The sequence below is a fragment of the Acomys minous genome (genome assembly GCF_964271855.1).
Source record: "Acomys minous genome assembly, chromosome: 7".
NCBI lineage: Eukaryota > Metazoa > Chordata > Mammalia > Rodentia > Muridae > Acomys > Acomys minous.
Window position 1 is genome coordinate 35,682,038 of NC_140488.1, and position 18,889 is coordinate 35,700,926.

Sequence of the window (18,889 nt, forward strand, 5' to 3'; positions counted from 1 at the left end):
GAGATGTTTCCCAGTGGACTTCTCCTGATCCCAACACCCCTTTAAGTTCCAGCTTCTCAGCATTGAGACTGCTGGAGTTGTTTCCAGTGAAATGAATTTTGAAGAACATGTTGAACAATAGCATTAAGTGAGGTGCTGCTTGAGCTTGTTGACTAACTTGTGCAGCTGTCATTTTTCAATGTTCTATGCTTCAAATATATGTGCCTTTTCTCATCATAGCTTCAATACAATTGAAAATTATTTTTAATCAATTAAAAAAAGAGAAAGCAAAATGGCCCAAACATAGTAACACCAGCTTTGACGTAGTCTGCCATGGAGGGATAGTCATGAATTACATGACCGTGGTTTTATATGAACTTTTCTGGGACAATGCCAGTTCTGTAATGAGGCTGCTATCTTGTAAATTCCAACAGCTTTAGTGCGCCTAAGGTGGCTCCTGTGAACAAAACGAGCTGTCTCGAAGATTGTTTCACAAACATTTATAGGATTCTCAAACAAGTAATTAGTAATAATTTATTCAAATAAGCAAGCAACAAACAACTGAAGAGTAAACCACTCCTTACAAGGGACGAGGAGGAGGAGGAAGGGAGATGCTTTGTAATGAGGTGATTCATGCATACATTAGTTATAACCTCATCCTTACTATACCATGCCCTGACATACAGATAGACAAATTCTTCCTCCGGATATTCATGAGAACTCTTTAGACATCAATGAATGGCAGCAAAGGCATCTGAGGATATATATATATATTATATTATATATTGTTTTTTGATATAGGGTTTCTCTATGCTATCTTGGCTGTCCTGGACTTGCTTTGTAGACCAGGCTGGCCTCAAACTCACAGCGATCTGCCTGCCTCCATGTCTAGAGTGCTGGAATTTATAGGTGTGCGCCACCACACCCACCACACCCAGCTGAAATATTCTTACATTATGCTGTAAAATAAGAAAGTGCACATCTAAAGATAGACCTAATATAAAATGGAAATTGGAGTCCCTGGGTATAGGTCATCCATTTCCCAGAACAGTATTAACATATTTCTGATAGCTAGATTAGGTCATTAGATGAGTAGACTGCCAATGTGTATTACTGGTTCATGGCAGCAAAGTTTTGGCTGAATACAAAATAAAATACAGTATGAGATGTTGGAAGAAAAGTGTCAATTTTTGATCATAGGAAATGATATCTGTTTTACCCTTTTTATTAGAAAGGCTCTCATTGTGTAGCTCTGACTGTCCTGGAACTCACTCTATAGACCAGGCTGGCCTCAAGCTCACAGAGATCCACCTGCCTCTACCTCCTGTGTGCTGAGATTAAAGGGGTCTGTCACCGTGCTCTTCTTTCTGTTTTAACTAAGCCTTTTTATATTGAGGTCAAAAGAGTTTGTGTTGAGCTGGGTGTGGTGGTGCATGCCTTTCATTTAATCCCAGCACTTGGGAGGCAGAGGCAGAGGCAGAGGCAGAGGCAGAGGCAGAGGCAGAAGCAGAGGCAGAGGCAGGTGGATCTATCTCTGTGAGTTCAAGGCTGGCCTGGTCTATGAAATGCATCTATGACAGCTATGGCTACACAGAGAAACTCTGTCTCAAAAAAACTAAACAAACAAACAAAGAAACAAAGAGTTTGTGTTGTAGGGCTTGTCTGTCCCTGATACTACCACAGACTCTGTAATTTTTGAACTAGAGTTACTTAGCCTTTCTAAGAATCACCACTGTCAACAAATGGTATAGTGAGACTATTACCTTACAACCTTGGGGAGACTGAATGGGGATGTACATGTGAATTGAGATGCACTACTCTCTTGCATTTGTTACCATTCAAGAAAATTCACTGAACTTACCAAAAGTAATGCCCAGAACATCAAGCCATTACCCTTTGCATATTTTTGTCAGTCTGTCTTTCATTCTGGGATCACAATAGACATTTGTAAAGATTTTCACAGGGAAATTTAGACTTAGACTAGTTATTGCATTTTAATAAAGTTTAGGATGTGGGTGGAATTGTACAGTATTATAACTAAGAAATATCAGATAACAAAACTACTAATTTGAGTTCCTGGCCACATCTAAACCTAAAGCTTATTTTTCACACACACACACACACACACACACACACACACACACACACACACATATATATATGAGAGAGAGAGAGAGAGAGAGAGAGAGAGAGAGAGAGAGAGAGAAGCAGAGAATCTTTATGGTCCTAGCTAGTAAATTCTATTAAGTATGAACTGCAAATAAATGGTATAATACTTATACATTTGCGATATAGTCAATGTTTCTCCAAACTGTACAGAAAATATTGCCCTATAGTTGTCACATACGACAAATAGCCAATGTACTCTGATATGCTTTTTTGGTAGTGGGAATTTCTATAACTTGGGGTGGCAATTGACCTTTATGTTTGAAACCTTAATCATGTATTTTGGTGATCAATCATATTTCTAAGAATGCATATTGAGGAAACAATCAGTAGAAATTTATAGAAAAGACATTAGCAAAAATAAATAGATAAATTATGCTATACTCATCTAATTGGATGCTATAATGACCTTTAAGATAAATTAACATCACAAAACCTTCAAACCAAATTTTGGAGTCCAGCTCCCTAATTTAAGGGGTTTGAAAGGCTGAAGCAGGAGGCTAACAAGGTCAAGACCAGTCTCAGCAAGTTAGAGAGATCTTTTTTCAGAAGAAAAGGCACAAAGAAATTCTTGGAAACATAGAACAGTAGTAGAGTACTTGTCTAACATATATAGGGTTATAAATTCAATCCCCACAACTGCAAAATGGCTCAAGGAATACTAAGTACAAAATTATTTCTAAAACATTTTTACAATATAAATTGTGTATAAGTATTTGAATCTGTACTAAACACTAGTGGATATATTTGGGTGGAGAGGTTATGGAGGGTTTTGTTTTACTCTGAATTTTCTTTATTAAAATGTAAACAAAAGATGACTTTTAATAGTAGTAGCTAGCACATATACTAGATGTTAGGAAGTTTTAGACCACTTTCTTTTGAGAACAGAATCTCAATTTTTAGCCTAGGTTGGCCACCAATGCCCTCCAACTCACAGCAAATTTTCTTCCTTTTCTAGGAATCCGCGCATGACCTATTTTGTCTGCCTTGGCGTATTTAATAAAAATCAAGTTTTCCCTTAGCACTGAGGGGTAAGCCTGACAGTCAATTAGCAAAGAAGAGGGCAAATATGTGCACCATTGAGCCTTGGAGAAAACCTAAAGCAACAGGTTCTTGAAAGGGCTAATTAGCAAGCAAGCAGTGTCTCACTAATTCAGATAATACATCTGTGCGCTATCAACTTATCTAATCGGCGTATAGTTTGTATCCTGAAATAGCCATGCTGCAGGCCTTTCATGCTTCAGTTCTCTGAGATTGTGTCTGAGCAATTGACAGTACAGAGAGTGGGTGCAAGGGTGAAAGAAAGGCTAAGGGCACAGAGCTCTCAGAAAAGCCACTCCTCCTTCAGCTACCCAGCTTGGATTAATGTCCCCAGAAAGTGAGCCAGCAAAGAAGTGCTCTTTGAGGACTGGCACCCCTTTCTCCTAATAGTCCCAATCAAGACGTTGAGAGGGAGGACAGCAAATACTTAACATTCCTAAGTTCCAGTTACTTGAATGCAGACCCTCAACTCTACAAAGCAGAGAGGGTGAGAGAATTTGGAGCTCTCAGTCCCTCCGGTCAAGTATCAGGAACGTACAAGGAAGAGTAAGCAGAAAGAACAGCCAGAGGTGGTAGGTGACTCCAAGGAAACAGTGTCTCTCAGACAGGGCAAGACTGATTTACATATGAACTGACCCAGTGACTGTGAAGGCTTGCTTGCACAAGGCCTGCCTAAATTCAAAACAGACAAAGTACTAGTACTGAGAAGAGGAAGTCGACATAAAGAGAGTCCAATTCCCAATCAAGAAGCTATTTGCAGTTGATACGTGCTGGGAAAGGGGAGATCACTAGTCCCCAATCCAGTGTCACTGGGTATATCACTCCAGAGAAGGTGCCATGGCCAGGAGTAGTTGGCTAACACAAATGGACTCTATGGTTTGGGTCTTGTGTGTGTGTGTGTGTGTGTGTGTGTGTGTGTGTGTGTGTGTGTGTGTGTGTGTGTGTGTGTGTGTTTGAGACACGGTCTCTCTCTCTCACTGTGTTAGCTTGGCTGTCCTGGACTCTCTTTGTAGATCAGGCTGGCCTTGAACTCACAACGATCAGCCTGCCTCTGCCTCCTGAGTGCTAGGATTAAAGGGGTGCGCCACCATGCCTGGCTTGGTCTTTTGTTTTTGTTTTTGAGAGAGGCAAAGAGCATGAAGTTGGTAGGTGGGAAGGCGAAGAGGATCTGGGAGGAGTTGGGGTAGGGGGATCAATATGATTAAAGTACATGACATGAAATCAAGTTTACATAAAACATTAATAAATTTCCAAACAATGTTATGGTGAGGAAACAGAAGAATAGATAGGGTAGATTCTAGGGGATCCCCATACTTAGAACTGTACATATCACCCTCATTCTTCATAGGGACATCAGTCAGTGGACTGATGTAATTTGAACATTTGACTCTAATTGTTGCCTTTTGTGCTCGGTGGTTACTTTCATGGATAGCTCTACAGGGACAAAAACATTAAATATAGAGAGAATGAGAAGATTATCCCAGGATTAGGCCAAGGGTATCTATGCCTAGTTCATTAAATACCTACTCGTATGGCCCCTTCATTGCACTCATATCATTATTATTTATTTCTATGTTCCTGTTCACGTTCTGTCTTTCCAGAACAAATTGGAATGTAGGGTCAGACACAGGTTTAAAAGTTATACTTTTAGCTATGAAAAATGTGTGTAAATTAATAATTCAATCACCTGGAAAAAGTTAACTTTTGCTATTTTGGAATAATAGCTTATCATTTAAAAAAAATATGTCTGTGTATTTGTTCCTAATTTTCTTTTCCTTCATTTCATGTCATTTTTGATGTATAATCTCCTGTGTCCACATAGGCCTGGAACTTGGTATATAGCTGAGGACGACCTTGACCTTCTGATCCTCCTACCTCTCTACCTTTACTTCTGTTTCAAAAGAAAAAAAAAGCAGGCTGGGAATATAACACAGTTTACTCTACAGATTCTCTTTTTTATATTTAAAAAAATCTTATTTTTCATAAATTTCATGTTTTTCTGTATGTATGTCTGATCAGCACATGCATGCCTGGTGACAAAGGAGGCCAGAAGAAGGTGTTGGATAGCCAGGAACTGGTGTTACAGATGGCGATGAGCTGCCACATGGGCGCTGGGAATCTAGCCCATGTCCTCCAGCAAAGCAGCCAGTGCTTAACTGCTGAGCCACCTTCTTAGTCCTCCAGTTTCTCTTTACTTTGAGATAGTCTCAGACAAAGTAAGGTATAGAAGAAACACTCATCCAAAATGGAAGCTACAATAGTTCTGGACAGTTAGGGTTTGGGTTCAGATGTTCCCTTCAGAATTGATGTTGAAATTGCCTTGCCGTTTTAATGGTATCGGGGAGGCGGATAGTTCTGGAGCGTTCTGCTCTCATGAATAGATTGATGCCCTTATTATTGGAAACAAAGTCCTGGTTGAAAAGATTAGTTCTGCCTGATTTCCTCTCTGTCGTGTACAGGCTTTCTTGCCTTTCAGCTATTTTGGGATGCAGCACTTCCAATGCCATGTTTCTGAACTTCTCAGTCACCAAAACTTACAAGTGAAACAAAATACTATGGGCTATAATTGATCTAGTTTGTGATGGTCTGTTTTTGCTGAAGGAGATAAACTAATATGTGTATCTTATAGAAAATTCTAGGAATATTTCCCTTTTTTGATAAGAATCCTAAAGTTTTCCCTTTTTTGCCACAGAGTAATATATGAATTTAATGATCTATTCTCAAACTCAGAAAAGTACAAGTATTTACTGAGAGTTTTTTCAAGGCAATGGGGGTGTATCAGTGAATAAAGCAAGGTTCCTTGCCAAACTAACTCTATGGCAATATAGCCCAGTCATTTCTTTTACCTCTAGCTCTACTCGAAAAACTTTAGGTGTCTTTTGACTAGCATTCTGCTATTTTACAGTAATTCTTGTCTGGTTATACTGATGTTGTCTCCTAAGCCCTAATGGTTTCTAAGTATTTTAATAATTTGAACACTGAAATATTTATTACATTTTACTGCTTATTTACCCACTATCTTGTTTGGTATCTTCATACCCTTTGGAAAGACTACTGATTCCTTATAGACATAGTCCCTAGTATAATGAATATGTCAGAACCTTGCAATAGTACAATGATGAAATTCGGCATAAAGTTTTTGTTGTTGTTTTTAGTCAACCCTGCCCAAGGCAAACTTTACCATAGAAGTTCAGAAAGTCTTCATCTGTATGAATACAATTTACAAAAGTAAGACCAAACTCCTGGCGGCAAAAGGCCAACGGAAACAAGAAAACCGAGTTTATTTCTGCCACTGCCACTCAATATAAAAAACTTAAAATATTTTAACTTTTTCTGTTTATGTGTAGTTATGCATATCTGTGAGTGCAGGTAGGTGTCTTAGAGGTTCAGAAGAGAATGCTGGATTCCTCTGGAGCTGAACTCTCAGTTCCAGCCTGTGAGCAGCCTGACCTGGGTGCTAGGAACTAAACTCTGGTCCTTAGGAAGAATAGCAAATAAGTTTAACTAGTGAGTCATCCATCCAATTCTTAAGGATTTTGGAAACACTCCCTTGTAGAGTACTATACTCCTGGTGCTTTAGGTTCTTCCTGTGGAAAAAGGAGACACTGACCCCTTTGCTCTCTATTTCATGGCATTATTAGGAAGGTCATGTGAGACTTTATATGATAAAACATATGTGCCATAGGTTTTTCCTTTCTTAAAGTGTTTCAAGGCTGGGTAAAGGTAAAGGGGACTGTGAGATAACTGCTTGTCTGGATAAAAGTTGATATTGGCATGCTTTTTTTTGTTTTTAAAAAACTACTTCTTATCTAGTAGGCCCTTTTATTCTCTTCTATGACTATTTGAAAACAAAGGAAAATATTAGCAGCAAAATAAAGAATAGAAGTGTCGCTAGAACTGACCGAACTCAAGTTTCTCATTAAAAAGCATGCATGTGTCTCCTATCGGTCAAGTGCATTGCCAAAGTGAGCCAGGATTGAGTCTTCTGGATGGTATATAACCCAAGGGGGGCTGCCAAGTGATGAAGGTGTTCTCAGCAACCAGAGGTTTTCTGGAAGACTATAAGAGGAAGAAGCCAAGAGAAATTGCACAGAGTTCACAATATTTTCCAACCCAAATTTGTTTGGAGCTGTATCCCTAGCCCAAGAGGTCTACTGCCTAGAACAGGGCAGTAGACGCTACATGTTTATATGGCTCCAGAAAATTTCCAGGCACCAACGCTTTAAATAGTTAACATGTAGCGGTTGTTGCTAACCAGCCATTTGTAGCCAGTGATTCGGTGGCAGTTGAGCACAGCTTGTATCAATAACTCTTCCCACCTTGGACCCTGCAGAGGACAAAGGGACTCTGAAAAGACAGGTCAGAAGGCAAAGAGCAATTTATAGTCCTTGACTTGTCAAGCTCCTTGAAGTGAAGTGTGGCAGTACCAGGGGGGTAGGAGGAAGAATAGTGAATTGCATTCAATTGAAATTTCAGTTCTTTATTTGATTATTTTGTTCTTAAAATAAATATTATCATGTCTGATGGTTGTGTATGTGTGTAGGTCAAAGGACAATTTCTGGGAATTAATTCCCTCCTCCCACCATGGGCGCAGGGGTCAAACCTGAATCTCCTAAAACTTGAGTAGCAAGTGCCTCTATTCCTATGTGTCATCTTGGTGGCCTGAATAACCTAAGCCTTTCCCTCCTTCCCTTCCTTCCTTCCTTCCTTTCTTTCTTTCTTTCTTTCTTTCTTTTTAGTTTTTCAAGACCGAGTTTCTCTGTGTAGCCTTGGCTGTCCTGGACTCATTTTGTAGACCAGGCTGGCCTTGAACTCACAGCAATCCACCTGCCTCTGCCTCCCGATACATGAAACCCTTCTTAAGCAAAATGGAAACTGAATATATCTTGGTTAGGGAAGTATCAAGAAAAAAAAACATGTTCATTGTACCTACCAATGTTTGATGAAGTGGATATCAGTATAGGAAGTTTCCTGTTTCCTAGATGCTATCTAGTTAGAATAAGCAATTTTTCATAAAATTGACATTTGTTAGATTCCTAACTTTCCTTTCATAAAGAAGTCACATAATAGCCATACGAGTGGCTTTTTCTTAACAATTTAGACAAATAGACCTAATACATATGGTACCTATTTCACTCAGGGCACATCATTGGAATGAGCAACTCCAGCTGGTCAAAGAATCTAATAAAGTGTTAAAGAGAGTGGTTTTTAATTTTCTGTACTTTCAAGTAATATTTTCTGATATTTTTTCTTCACAAAGCTTCCTTCATTTCTAGACATAAAAGCTCTAAACAAATGAGTCAGGCCATAACCCACACCGTGGCATTAGCTGGTGTTGTGTAATTACAGGACAGGTGTATCACCGCTCTTAAGGCTGAAAACAACCGGATCCCAACAACACAGGGTCATGGGCACCCAGAGCACTAGTAAATGATTGATGCACCTCAATGATATTAAGAACTATAAGAATCCCAATTACAGAGCTGAACTTCACTTGATTTGTAACTCTTCTCATGGGTGTTGGTAGGAGTCTTGGTGCCATTTTCATAAACTAATCACCGACTGCAGACAGTAAAACCTAGGAAACGGATCCAATGGGCTCCCTCATGGGCTCACCCTGGCTCCCTTCAGTAGCTTCCTGAGAAGGATGTCCTGACTTCAGCAGTGAGATATCAGTAGGTATTATGGTGTTATCTATTCAGGCTAGAGGTTGCACACTAATTGCCCTTTGTGTTTTAAGGAGAGATGGAGAGGGGAAGGGCAGAAGAAGGAAGCTTACCTAGAAAGGGAAAATAGTTTAGAACAAGGACTGGGTGAGGCAAGATTCAGTAGGCGGAGAAGAAGTAAACAAGAAGCAGGAATGTTAAGAGTCAAGAAAGAAGTCATTGAACAATGAGAAAATGCTGAAATGGGTACCAGGCACATCCACACACCACAGTATAATTATTTGGGAACAGGATAGGTTTTGTTACCCGAACTGAATGCCAGCCCAACATTCTTCAACTTTTATGATTTTAGACAGTTGCTTCACTTCTCTGTGGCTGCTTTGTTCACCTGTAAAAATAGGAATAATGTTAGTACTTTTTTGGAGGTGAGCTGTTTTGATGATTGATTATGTAGGGCATGGTATATATATGGTAGGTGTTGAAAAGAAAGGTTCATCATGTGATGGTGGTTATTATTATTGTTACATATAGTCACATTGTTACTGTTAGGTGCAGCATTGACTGTGATAAAGCAAAACCAAATCAAATGTCATATTAATTAAGAACAGAAAGTTCATTAATGAAGAATGCCTCAGATAGGCTTCTGGGTGTCAATTTTAGTAAAAAGAAGATTTGATGTTTAGGGGGGGCATGGCAAACAAATTCGCATTGTATTACTCACACATTCACATTCTACTGCATGGCACTTCCACATTAAAGAGCTTCAGCCAAGCGAGAAGCATTGAAGCTATACTTTTTTCTCATGGTTGGTTTGGCTTGTAGCACGTCCTTTTGCACTGCTTTAGAATATGTAGTGATACACTTTAACCCTAATCACAGAGAAAGCTATCAAAAAGGACTACGTGAACACAGTGTCAGCAACTCTTATTTGTTCATTTAGTTTCATCTCTTTGCAGTAATCCAGTAGTGAACAAATTACAAGTAGGCTCCATAGGGAAAATTTTCATGTTTATTTTTTCAGGTAGATCACCAGAACAGTTATTCTGTGGATCATATGGAAATAATGACTGTCTTTGGTGGGATGGCTTTTTTGTTTTGTTTTGGCTTTTGGTTTTTCGAGACAGTGTTTCTCTGTGTTAACCTTGGCTATCCTGGATTGCTTTGTAGACCAGGCTGGCCTCAAATTTACAGAGATCCTCCTGCCTCTACCTCCCTAAGTGCTGGGATTGCAAATGTGTGCCACTGTGCCCCGCTAAGCAAATATTCTTTTTTCTTTTCTTTTTTTTCTTTTTCTTTCTTTTTTTTTTTGAGACAGGGTTTCTCTGTGCAGTTTTGGCTGTCTTGGTCTCACTTTGTAGAACAGGCTGGCCTGGAATCACATCTATCTGCCGGCCTCTGCCTCCTGAGTGCTGGGATTAAGGGTGTGCGCCACATGCCTGGCTAGCAAAAGATCCTTAAGGGCATGGACTTTAAAAGCCACAGCACATATTTCAGATAAAGTTCAGTACTGTTTATGAAAACCAGAAATCAGCATCCCATGCAGCAACACATTTAAAAGTTGAATACAATAGTATCAACTAACCTGATCAAGGTAAAATATTCACTAGTATGAACAATTTCAAGAGTGGGGCTGAGCTGGGTGTGGTGGCACATACCTGTAATCCTAGCACTCAGGAGGCAGAGGCAAGTGGATCTCTGTGAGTTTGAGGCCAGCCTGGTCTACAAAGGGAGTCTAGGACTGTCGAAATAGCACAGAGAAACCCTGTCTCAAAAAACTAAAATAAAAAAGAAAAGAGAAAAGAACGAAAAATAAAAGATAAAAAAGAGTGAGTCTGGTGGCTACTCATGTTCAGTTTCAGTGTGAATGAAAGAATAAATATTGCTGTACTGAAAAAAAAAAAGAGGGCTTTTCAGTCCCAGAAGAGAAAACTTCTTAGTTTTTCTACTAAAGAATTCCCCCAAAGCTGAATCATCTCCATTGTCTAGTTAATTCAAATATGTCACATTAAGGATTTAATTTGGTTTGAGAGATTTAGGGAAAAGGTGCATTATTATATCTGATGGTTAGCTACACATCTATATTTTCCTTAGGCTCCAAACCTTATTTGTCTGGAATATTTTGAGAAGAATGTGTCTATATTTTAATGTAGCTGCTGAAATCTAGCTGTCCTGGAGCACTCAACAATGACTGTCCTCATAGGCCTCAGCTGAATCCACACTTCTCACAATTGGCTCCTGTGCATTCACAATGTGAGACACACATGGGATGGAGGCACAGATGTGGACTAAGTTCTACCTTCTTCACAGACTGTATAGAGAGAAATATATTGTCTTACTGAGACAAAGGCTAACTGGAATTTCATTTGGGTACAGAAGTCTATTTGATATGGAAAGTCAAATGATGCTTGATTATTTCATGTTATCACTAACACGAATAGAATAACAAGCTCTATGCCTCAAGGATGCCGAGGAAATCTTCTAAGAAGTTGTTGCCCTTAGTTTCTCATTAAAATAAAACATTGAACATACTAACTGATCCGGAAGCTCCAGCTCTAAGGGGATCAGACGTCTAGAAGCATCATAGGTACCTGCCTGCCCATGCATCTACATCTCTTTGCATAATTCAAATATAATTAACATATAATTAAAAATAAAAGCTAGATGTCTCAAGAAGTCTATATGTTATCATTTTCTATTCATTAAGGCTCACAAGTTGTCAAAAGTAATTGTAGTAGCCGAGCGTGGTGGTGCACACCTTTAATCCCAGCACTCAAGAGGCAAAGGCCAGCGAATCACTGAGACTACAAGGTCAGCCTGGTCTACAAAGTGAGTCCAGGAAAGCAAGAGTTATCACATATAGAAACCCAGTCTTGCAAAAACAAAACAAAGAAGTAATTTACAGTGTTCTCAATAAAGCTAGGAGTGGTGGCGCACACCTTTAATCCCAGCACTCAGGAGGCAGAGGCAGGCAGATTGCTGTGAGTTGGAGGCCAGCCTGGTCTACAAAATGAGGCTAGGACAGCCAAGGCTACACAGAGAAACCCTGTCTCAAAAAACAAACAAAAACAAAACTCAAGTTAAACTTGCAAAGGTAATGTGGAGTCTTCTAATATGCTGGTATTGCATATGTTGCCAGTCAGACAGGAACATGAGATCTGTGAAAATTCATCGATCTGTCCAACTTACCTTGTGTACTTTTGCTATGTACATCCACTTTAATATAAAGTTAGTTGGAACTTTACAAAAAGCTTTGTGGTATGTTATGCCCAATGCAAAAATAAAAATAAAAATCATGACCTTTTATAGATTTGCCTTCTGAATTTAGAAACAAACAAACAAACAAAAAAAAACCGGTATGGAATTAAGACTCCATGATCTGGGAGCTGGAGAGATGGCTCAGAGGTGGCTGCTCTTCCAAAGGTCCTGAGTTCAATTCCCAGCAACCACATGGTGGCTAACAGCCATCTATAATGAGATCTGGTACCCTCTTCTGACATGTAGGTGACATACTATATACATAATACATAAATAAATAAATAAATCTTAAGATTCCATGAGCTACTGTTTTGTTTCGAGTTTCTCTGGCTTGCTAACCTTTATATCCACTATGTGAATTCTCTGTCCGCTTATTCACTGGTTTAGCACTACGAAGTCATTAGCACTCCCTCTGGAAGTATGATGTAGGTGACAGATCTACCTCTTTCTCTTTCCTTTCCACCCTTCCTTCCTCATTCTTCCTCCCCTTCTTCCCTCCCTTTCTTCTCCCCACACTAATTCTGGGAAATGAATCCAGGACCTTTTACACCCTATACAAACATTCTAGTCCAGTGACTATCTTATCTGAATAAAATCTTGCTTCATAGAAAATACAACATGTTAGATTAAATTTTTTTAACCTAGTTTATTGAAAAAAATTACATTTAGACACTGATTTTTACATGTTGGCAACTTACTTCTAAATAAATCTCCCAGTTGCTGACAATAGTGCTTTTTAAAAGGTAATTAATTATATTCTGGTTGTGGTATGTATGTGTCAAGGAAGAGATATCCATTATTTGAAAGTTGATCACTGCACAACACACTGAATGGGGGTCACTACTTTTCATTTAGGTTTGTTTGTTTGTTTTTTGTGTGATTTTCTTTCACAGCCAAAGCAGAGCTTGTTATGTGTCATTCCCAAGTTAATTATCACTTTATTATTGCCTATTGGACTATAGTGTAGGCTTTCATTCCACAGCCTGTGTACATTCAGTCTTTCACGAACTTTGTTGTCTGTTTTTCCGAGGGGTTCTCTGTATGACCTTGACTTTCCTGTACTGTCTTTGTGCACCAGACTGGCCTTGAACTCATAAGGGTCCGTCCGCCTCTGCCTCCTGAGTGCTGGGATTATAGGCATGTGCGACCACACCCTTCCTCATCACACTATTCTTAAGAGCTCCCACACCTGCTCGTTCACATTCCTGTGAATGAGTTTGTACAGTTCTTCGTCATTCTGTCGTTTTGTGTACTCATTTTCTATAGTTCATATTCTCTCTCTCTCTCTCTCTCTCTCTCTCTCTCTCTCTCTCTCTCTCTCTCTCTCTCTGTGTGTGTGTGTGTGTGTGTGTGTGTGTGTGTGTGAGAGACACTATGCATGTATGTTAAAAATTAGAAGACAGCTTTCAGAAGTATGCTCTCCGTTTGCCACTAGGTGGGCCCGGGGTATTGAATTTAGGACATCAGGACATAAGCCATTTCAGAAATTCCACTTCTATCTTCCTTCTCATTTCCAAACACACAATTGGAAAGTGTGATTTGTCCATCAATTGATATGCTGTACCTAAAGGAGACAAAATATCCCCCTGCCACTACTTGATGTCTTGAAAAATGAATTATTTAAAAAATATATATTTTTATTTTTTGTATGTGAATGTGTTTGTCTGAGTGTGCACCTTATATGTGCAAGTGCCCTAGGAGGTGAGAATATGGCCTTGGATCTTCTGGAGTGGGAGTTACAAGCAGTTGTGAGCTGCTTAATGTAGGTTCTGAGAACCCATTCTGGGTCATCTGCATAAGCAAGTCCTTTTAACAGCTGAGCTCTCTCGGTCGTCCTGGAAAGTGAATTCTTGATACCAGTTTTGGTTTCCTTTGCTTTGATAGTAAAGTCATTAAAAGACCTACCTGAGTCACATTCTTGTTTATTTGGAAATAGTGCCCTATAACCCAGACAGGTCTTGAACTCTTTATGTAGCCCAAGATGACAGTAAAATCCTGCTCCTCCCACCTAGGATTAGAGGCCTGCACTACAACACATAGCTTCGAGTCAAATGATGGACATTTTCTGAACTGCAGTGCGCTCTAGTGCTTAGAATACAAGGAGGCTTCAGGTCGTCTTCATGTAGTCAAAGGCCTTATGGTTTACAGGACTGTAGGCAAATGATTTCACACAATTTCAAAAGAATGTAGGGTAGCATAAGAATGCAGAAAAGCATCTAAATAGGGTCTGTTGTAATACAGAAAGAAACTGTGGGAAAGATCCAGAGAAGATGATGGTTAAGCACGGGTTTAAACAGTGAGTGAATAGTAGCTAACCAAATAAGGACTGTGGGAATTTCCAGGAGAAAAAAATACCATGAGTAAAGTCACATAGGTGAGAAACACCATGTACAGAATAGGACACACAAGCTTAAGCGTTAGTGACCAAGACTGGCAAGGGATGATATCATGCAGATAAGTAGGCAGCCAGGTAATTAAGTGTCATGCCTAGTAATGGGATGAATGTTCCCTCCCAAGAAACTACAAAATGTATACTCACTAAAATAGCCTTCATCATAACTTTTGTGCCTCAGTTGCTCTAATCTCAAAAATGACAGAAAGCTATCTACTGTGGAAGGCTGTCTGTTTCATATATATATCATGCTCCCTATAATTTGCCTGTCACCAGGAGTCTTTTCTCCTTCTACTTCCTTAGATACCAGCTGTTTACCCTGGCACATGATGAGTCTTCAATTGGCTTTTTAGCTCTTCTATAAATCCTTTCACACTACCTTTTCCCCCTATGGCTAAGATAGGCTAATAATTCCTTTATCCTAGCCTTTAGATCATACCAGCAGTCTAGAATATTATTAAGGGGACATTTGAGTGCTCTCTCTCTCTCTCTCTCTCTCTCTCTCTCTCTCTCTCCACATACACTTATGTGTATGTGATGTAAGGAAGTGTGCACGTAAAAAGCCAAACAAGCCTGTGTGATATTCACCACCAAGATCAAAGCAACATTATGCTCACACTCACTATGCTCACACTCACTATGCTCACACTCTCTATATATCCCTTTCTAGCCTCCTGGACTCCTGAGGGCATATTTCTATTTTAAATGAAAAATCCTTGTCAGCCAGCATGGAACAAATGAACTATGCCTAGATGAAACTTTGGCTCTCCCCTGGTTGTCTGTTTGCATGACTTTGTACAATTTAGTCGAACTGTCATCACCTCTTCCATGGATAGACTGAATGTAGATTCTCTGAACTTTTGATGAAGAGTTGCTGCGCTGGTGATCAGAATTGCAGTTAAGTCCTTCCTTTGTGGTTAAGCTGGGTTGTTGTTTCCTTACAGTTTACTTTCTAGGCCTCACCTTTCTCGCATAGTGAAGGCTTTTGTTAGGGTTCGAATTTCCCATAAACCTGCTCAATAATTTGTTTGTGTTTGGCTTCTTTGAAATACTACACAAAGCAATCCTTGTAAAAAGCAAAACTATTCCGAAGGCTGAGAAAGGAGCTCAGGACGTAGATTCAAAGTCGTTCTTTTCAGGTACAGGCAGCGGGGTAATCTTATCTTAACTGGCTACATTTCAAGGTGCCCAATTCAGGGGCTTTCCCCTCTGGGAGCAGCATTTGCCCCAGATGGTGAAGAGCTTTAGAATGAGGGGCAAAACTTTGGGAAATCAGAAGGCCCCGAGCTGTCTGGTCTGTTCATAAAAATCATAGCAAACGAAATGAACCCCACTTATTGGGTGTCTCCCACTTCTAGCACTGGGGGAGATCAGCACTTGGCCCCGGGACAGAGACCTGACTGCGAAGCAAGGTTAGAAAGAAGCCGGGAATCCAGGAAAGGAGGCAAGCCTGCTAAGGCACCTGCAGAGCTCTGAGTCAAAAGTTGTCAGTCTTCTTTGGCTCTGGCTGCACAGCTCACTTGCTCAGAGCCCAGCCCTTTCCTAGGGCCGGGGCAGGGAATTGCTACATGCAGGATTACCTGGGGGAAAAACCAGAGGCTCACTTTGGTCCCTTCCGGTAATTGAAAGGACTGGGCGTCAGGGAGGGGGAGGAGAGCGCCTCCCTCCATAAATGGTCCCACCCCTGGGCAAGGTGGCTCACTTTGGCAGGTAGCAACGCGGGAGTGTGCACCTGCCACCAGGCGAGCTCAGCCAGACTGTGAGAAGAGACGAGGCGGAGCACGCCAAGGGAGTGAGTGAACCATGGACAGATTGAAGTGCCCGAGTTTCTTCAAGTGCAGAGCGAAGGAGGTAGGGGTCTGGAAGTTTCTGGAGGTGGGGGCAGAGAAGGGAAAAGAGAGGGGAGAGTCTTAATTTTTGCGTTCTGTAGCTGCTCACTATTTTGCGTATTTCTTTCTCTTCAACTCTTTTCAAGTATGCCTGCTATATTAACACAGTGTCGACGTGAAAAACAACTTTTATGCTGGTAGTTAGAAAACTCAGGAGCACCTGAACCTGTGTACCTTGGGAACACCTACAGAATACTGTTCTTTGTCTTTCTCTACGCTGTGCTCATATGCTGCAGGGAAATGCAAAAAATGTACTGTCCTTATCTGACCCTAGGAGCATTCCATACTCAAGCAGCTAACAGGTTGGGAACGAACCCCTCCCCAAGTAGAGAAAGACAGAATGTGCTCCGCCTGGGGGGAAAGGCTCTGTATATTGTTCTGTGATTTTAGGAAAGCCCTGATAATGCGTTCTAAGGCAGGGAGAGAAGCTATCGGGACATAAAAAGTATATGGATTCCATAAAGAGTATGAAATGATTTTCATTTAATTAGATGCTATATCTGATATTTCTCAACGACCTGATATAATCTCAGAAATGTTGACTCTTCCTAATTTATACTCAAAACTTTTGTATTTGACACGTGTCTACTTTCGTTTGCTTTTCATGTTTGTGATGTTAAACTTGGGTGATCTTAGCTGAAGGGACAGTAAAAATATCTACTTACAGATTTTTTTTTTAATTTGAAGAAGCAAATGCTAAGTAAAAGTACCTACCAGCAGCAAACTTCTTAGTTTTGCCTATAGGTTTACCACTCTGAATGCTTCCAATCTAGTCTTAGAAGCTCAGTAGGGTTGGTCCTGGTTAGTACTTGGAATGGAGAAATCTCTTGATTTTGAAAACAACTCCCAATGAGTTTTTCACCCTTCCTTTCTGTAACTCTGTGGACTTAAGAAAATAGGTTTCTGTGGAATGTCTAACAATAACAGGAAGGGAAGATGTTGATAATAATTTCCTTGTTTAGAAAGTGACAGCTTCATCTGAGAACTTCCATGTTGATGAAAACCAGGAACGTGGTAACTGGTCCAAAAAATCAGATTATCTTCTGTCTATGGTTGGATATGCAGTGGGATTGGGAAATGTGTGGAGATTCCCATATCTGACCTACAACAACGGCGGAGGTAGGCTTTCCCTTCCATTCTTATTCCAGTGGGATGTTACATAATTTTAAAGTAATATAGCATATATAATTGTATATAATATTCTTAAAGAATGTCACACGTGTATATAATGAAATATGATGAACTAAAGAGATGTATATGGTACTTTGAGTTAGTAAAGAGGATGAGAAATAAACAAAACATTTATTAATTGACTGTGAGTTCAACTTTGGAAGCTGCTTCAGAAACCTCTCAGATATAAACTTGATAAAAGTTATTACATGCAGCTGGTGGTGGCGCACGCCTTTAATGCCAGTACTTGAGAGGCAGAGACAGGCAGACCACTGTCAGTTCAAGGCCAGCCTGGTCTACAAACTGAGTCTAGGACAGTCAAGGATACACAGAGAAACCCTGTCTCGAAAAACTAAAAAAAAAAAAAAAGTTATTACATGCAGTACTTCTGAGTTTGTTTGAGAAACCATATAATCATCAACTAGGACTTTCAAAAATGTGTCCAGACTCAAATTAAGATTTGCTTGATTTAGAAGTATGAAAAAGTAGGAAATTCTAGCTCTTTTTAAAAGCTCAAGTAAATTGTTTCCTTGGCTAGAGTAAGGCATTTTTATAATTTCAGCCTGAACAGAAATAGTTATAAAATAATATTTCAAGTTGCAATATTCAGTTATTTCAAATTCCACTGACCAGTAGAATAAAAATAAAATACAATAGAATTTAGTTCAAAGCTATATTTTTTTCAAAAATAATACTTTTTAGACCTTATAAATTGTTAAGGTCTGCTCAGTAAAAATACAAAAATAAGTAAGGCAACACACAGTGAAAGAAAATGAGTTGCACAATACTCTAGTAATGTGGAAACAGCTTTTCACTTACACCATTTTAACTTACTTGTGCTTACAGGTTCGGTTAGAAGGATAGAGGTGACATGTGCCTGTATTTCATAATTGAATACCATTGAAATTTTGCCAGTATAATTATTTTTCTCCTGGCACAATAGGATTTTGTGTGGTGATGTTTCAACCACATTTCTCGTTAACTGAGTGTATTAAAACACTCACACTGACCCTCAGAGACTCAAGAAAGGAGCTCTGTTTATTAAACACTTTAATTGTGGGTAGCTTAAATTCCCTCATCCAGGACTTAGGTCATCTAGTAGTGGTTTCGAAGTAAATATTAGTTGGCAAATGAGTCAATAATCACGATCTTTTTGGTGTCTGTGTCCTAAGGCTCCTTTGAGCTTCTTATAATTGTGTTTACAATAAGATATACACTGTTACTTGACATCATACATTCAACCAATAATCACCACAACTTTCCAGGAAATGATTTAGACTGATTTTAATAGAGCATTTTAAAATGTGATGCAAATGAAACAATTTTATTTT

The 18,889-nt window shown here is 39.6% G+C and overlaps 1 protein-coding gene across 2 annotated transcripts in view; it reads left to right on the forward strand.

Moving 5' to 3' along the window:
* Positions 1 to 18,889, forward strand: part of SLC6A14 (solute carrier family 6 member 14) — a 68,569-nt gene that overhangs the window by 21,552 nt on the left and 28,128 nt on the right. The window contains exons 1-2 of one of the 2 annotated variants that reach the window (XM_084788415.1): positions 16,183 to 16,350; positions 17,351 to 17,507. In XM_084788415.1, coding sequence (XP_084644541.1) covers positions 16,303 to 16,350; positions 17,351 to 17,507 — 205 coding nt within the window. In that variant the 5' untranslated portion in view covers positions 16,183 to 16,302. Of the gene's footprint in view, positions 1 to 16,182; positions 16,351 to 17,350; positions 17,508 to 18,889 lie in introns of those variants that run through there. The other variant, XM_084788414.1, reaches the window with a different exon arrangement.